Source organism: Quercus suber, unplaced genomic scaffold (genome assembly GCF_002906115.3).
Source record: "Quercus suber isolate HL8 unplaced genomic scaffold, Cork oak 2.0 scaffold_736, whole genome shotgun sequence".
NCBI classification, from domain to species: domain Eukaryota; kingdom Viridiplantae; phylum Streptophyta; class Magnoliopsida; order Fagales; family Fagaceae; genus Quercus; species Quercus suber.
The window spans coordinates 13,119-16,509 of NW_027070175.1; the positions used below are offsets into that span (position 1 = coordinate 13,119).

The 3,391-nt window shown below is 34.5% G+C and overlaps 1 protein-coding gene across 1 annotated transcript; it reads right to left on the bottom strand.

Annotated features, from left to right (window-relative positions):
* Nucleotides 1-662: 662 nt before the first annotated feature.
* On the bottom strand, nt 663-2,350 carry LOC111989421 (uncharacterized). The gene is made up of 3 exons (XM_065766731.1): nt 2,333-2,350; nt 1,492-1,674; nt 663-785 (listed from the first exon to the last, which is right to left on the bottom strand). The coding sequence occupies exons 1-3, from the start codon at nt 2,348-2,350 to the stop codon at nt 663-665; spliced, it is 324 nt and encodes a 107-aa protein (XP_065622803.1).
* Nucleotides 2,351-3,391: the final 1,041 nt, after the last annotated feature.

Here is a 3,391-nt window from a genome sequence, read left to right on the forward strand (position 1 = left end):
CCCACACTCGACCCTAGAGCTTTATTATCAGTTTATCGCATCAGCTGACAGCTAGTCATACTATATGGATCATTGGATTGTAAGTTCAGCATTTACAACTGGTACATGCTCCCGTTGAGAATTGATGAATTTCTCATGTTCTAAAACTTTATATGCAAGAAAGTATAGTTGATAGCATCCAAACAATCGGGCACACCAACTTCTTATTTAGGTGTCATCATCCAGCAGGAGGCGTTAAATTGTTAAGTCATTAGGCACACTGGTACAGATCAGCCCCAATGACCCTTGTATAGCATGCAAAATCTGTGAGAATACACAGATTTCAATTCATGCACTTAAACATCACATCTAGAATGTGGCACCATTTCGAGAATACACAAAGTCCTTGATAATACTGAAGACGACTCCAATGATCATACGGTTTTCCTTTTCCCTATTTTTCTTTTTCTGGTGAACTTTTTGAATTAGATGTCAATGGCAGTTGTTATGTTCAATCATAGACCTTATAACAGTGTCATATAAATTTAAGAAATAAAATTGACTTAAGTTCACAAGATTTGTGCATTAGAAGAGAAGCCAAGCTACCAACATTCTACACATTGGGAAATAAAGAACAAACAAAAATCATAAATTGTATACATATAACATAAGAGCTTGACATGTTACTCGTCATCTTTGTATGGGTATTCCTCTGGAACTTGCTTCAGAAGTTTCACTTGCAACTCAAATGCATCATCACCTCGAAGCATGTCACGAACCCATGTAACTTCTGTCTTCATTGAAACCTGAACGTGGGAAAATATTGCAAAGATACACATATTGAGATGCTATAGCAAAAAAAAAATAGCAGCAAGCAAAACACTCCTCAAAAAAGAAATATTGCAACTATCAACATTAAATTCATATATTAATCAGGTGTAAGATATTCTGAAATGTTAAAATTCAGCGTAAGGGGTTAGCAACAAAATGAAGACCATAGAACAAAAGACTATTTTCTTTTTCTACTTCGATTTTCTGACAAACTATTAACCATAGGATCATCAAATTTATCAACATGAAGCAAATGGCTTAGAACAGAACCTTCTTAGAAAAAATGACCATGCCTTTCCACTCTTGAGAAAGACAATGTTGATATGGTGATACCCATTGCCTTAAAATAGAAAGAATGAATTTCCCAGAAATGGGGAGAAGGCAAGGAAAAAGATATCAACGTGTGAGTCATTAGTTACTCCACACAACTTTGAATCAATACAGCCACCAGTAAGCTAGCTTTCTCAGCCACGCTTGATGTAATCTATATTTTAGATGAACGAGAATGAGAAATTTTAGAAGAATACATGTCAACTGCAAAATTCACAATAAGAGAGACCAGTTTTTGAAGGCATTTACATGACTAAGAATATCTGTTAGATAGTATTATAATGTGCTGGGAAAAAGAAAACAACAAGAGGACAAAGTTAAAGCTGTTCAGTAGGAGGAGATATTACTCACCATCTCTAAGGCCCCTCTGATGACTCCACTTAAGACATTGCAATAGTATAGACCTTGACATGTGTCAGGAAGCTCAACAAAGTCTACCAGAGGATTGTCTTCTAAAACAATACTGCAACATGTTCCATCAGCATCCCAATTGCTTACAGATGCTGTGACCCCTAAGAACATTTTAAAACCAACCTGATAAAGAAGTATCATTAGGACATATATGAACAAAAACATATTTCAAAAAAAAAATATATATATATATATATAATATTTATCTATATATTTTAATTAAAAAAATTAAGTATTTTTATTGATCAATAAGATGCATTAAAAAGGCCACATTGTATCTTAAAATACAAAATATTGCACAATAACAATGCACACAACTTGATAGGACAAGACTGCACAATGCTATGTACACTATGCAGTCTTGTCCACAAGCCCCAACACATTACAAAGCCTAAGCTAAGTTGGCCCCCACATGGCCCCACACTAATTAATAAGTTACCAGTTATCACATTTTTTTTATTATAAATTATCACACCAATTAATAATTTGATATATATTATATCAACTCATTTGTATTATAATAATACTAATTTATTGAACCATGTAATAAATTAATTTTTATTTGTGCAGGTTTAGACTTTAAAGTTAAAAAAAGAATCCATTTAAAATTTTCGCCTAAAGCCCTAAAATTGTTGAGCCGGCTCTGTCCATAATCTAGTTAAAACTAGTTAAATACAGTGTTTCGTACCATACCGGCTAGTATGGCTAGAATTTTTCATACCAACACCTTCACCAGTACAGGTACACTCTCATTTCGTACTGGATTAAATTCCGGTCATACCGGAGCTGTTTTGGCCATACCGGGATAAATACCGGATTTCGACTAGTAAGTGCATTTCGAACTGAAGTGAAAATCTTCGATTTATTTGTAAACTTTCAAGGAAAGAGAGAGTTGTTTTGTAAATTTTGAGAGAGGGGAAGGCTGACAAGAAGAAGCAAAAGAAGAAGAAGAAGAAGCAGTTAAGGCAAGAACCAGCATCAGAACTCCATTTGTTGCCGTTGTTGATCACCCAAGCTTCTAAAGCTTTTTCTTCTCAACAATTAGTTCACCTGTGGTTGCCTCCTCTCCTTTATTATTCTTACTTTTTGCTTTTACCCTTCCCTTTGCAGTTTTCCCTCTTTTTTTCTGCTTAAGATCTCAAGCCCACCTAAAAATATGATACTAATTTGAAATGTGATGGGACTTTGTCTCTATTATTATTATTACTAGTTGCAGACCCGCGCTTTGCGCGTGATAATTTTTTAGATAAAATACTATTTTAGTCCCTAGACTTTATAAAGAGTTTTTTTTTTTTTTTTTAAATAAATAGATTTATCATATTTTTCATAATCTTATCTATAACATTTTTTATCATGATCATATATTTATTGGTTGATAATTTGTATAAAATAAATATTAAATGAGAGGTAGAACTATTCAATAATCTTTTTTAAGTCATGGTGTATGAAGATTATGATTATATATATATATATATATATATATGTAAGGACCCAACAATTCATTGCACAACAGCCCTCTTTAGGTGATAAGCTGAGTTGATTAACTTGGTCCTAACCCTTTTTTGCACAACAGCCCTCTGAACTGCTGATCTCTAAGGGAGCCTTCTTTAAATAAGGATTGGGTGCAGACTTGACTTCCTCTACTCTCCTCTCCTCCAAAAAATGGTCGTCTGCTTCAAATCCCCATGCCTTCTCGTTTTATAGCCCCTCACATTACATCCACTCCGTTCATCTCTATTGGACATGCATCTCCCCTTCCAACACCTGTCTCCTGATGTCTCTGGAGCAGAGGGCAGTGGTAGTTGAAAAAGCTGTGGCTATCACTATTCAGGTCACTTCC

Excerpts from the sequence above, each read along its gene's own strand:
- LOC111989421 (XM_065766731.1), bottom strand. Across the intron at positions 786-1,491 it reads TCAGAGGGGCCTTAGAGATG|GTTTCAATGAAGACAGAAGT; the intron begins GTGAGTAATATC and ends TCCCACGTTCAG.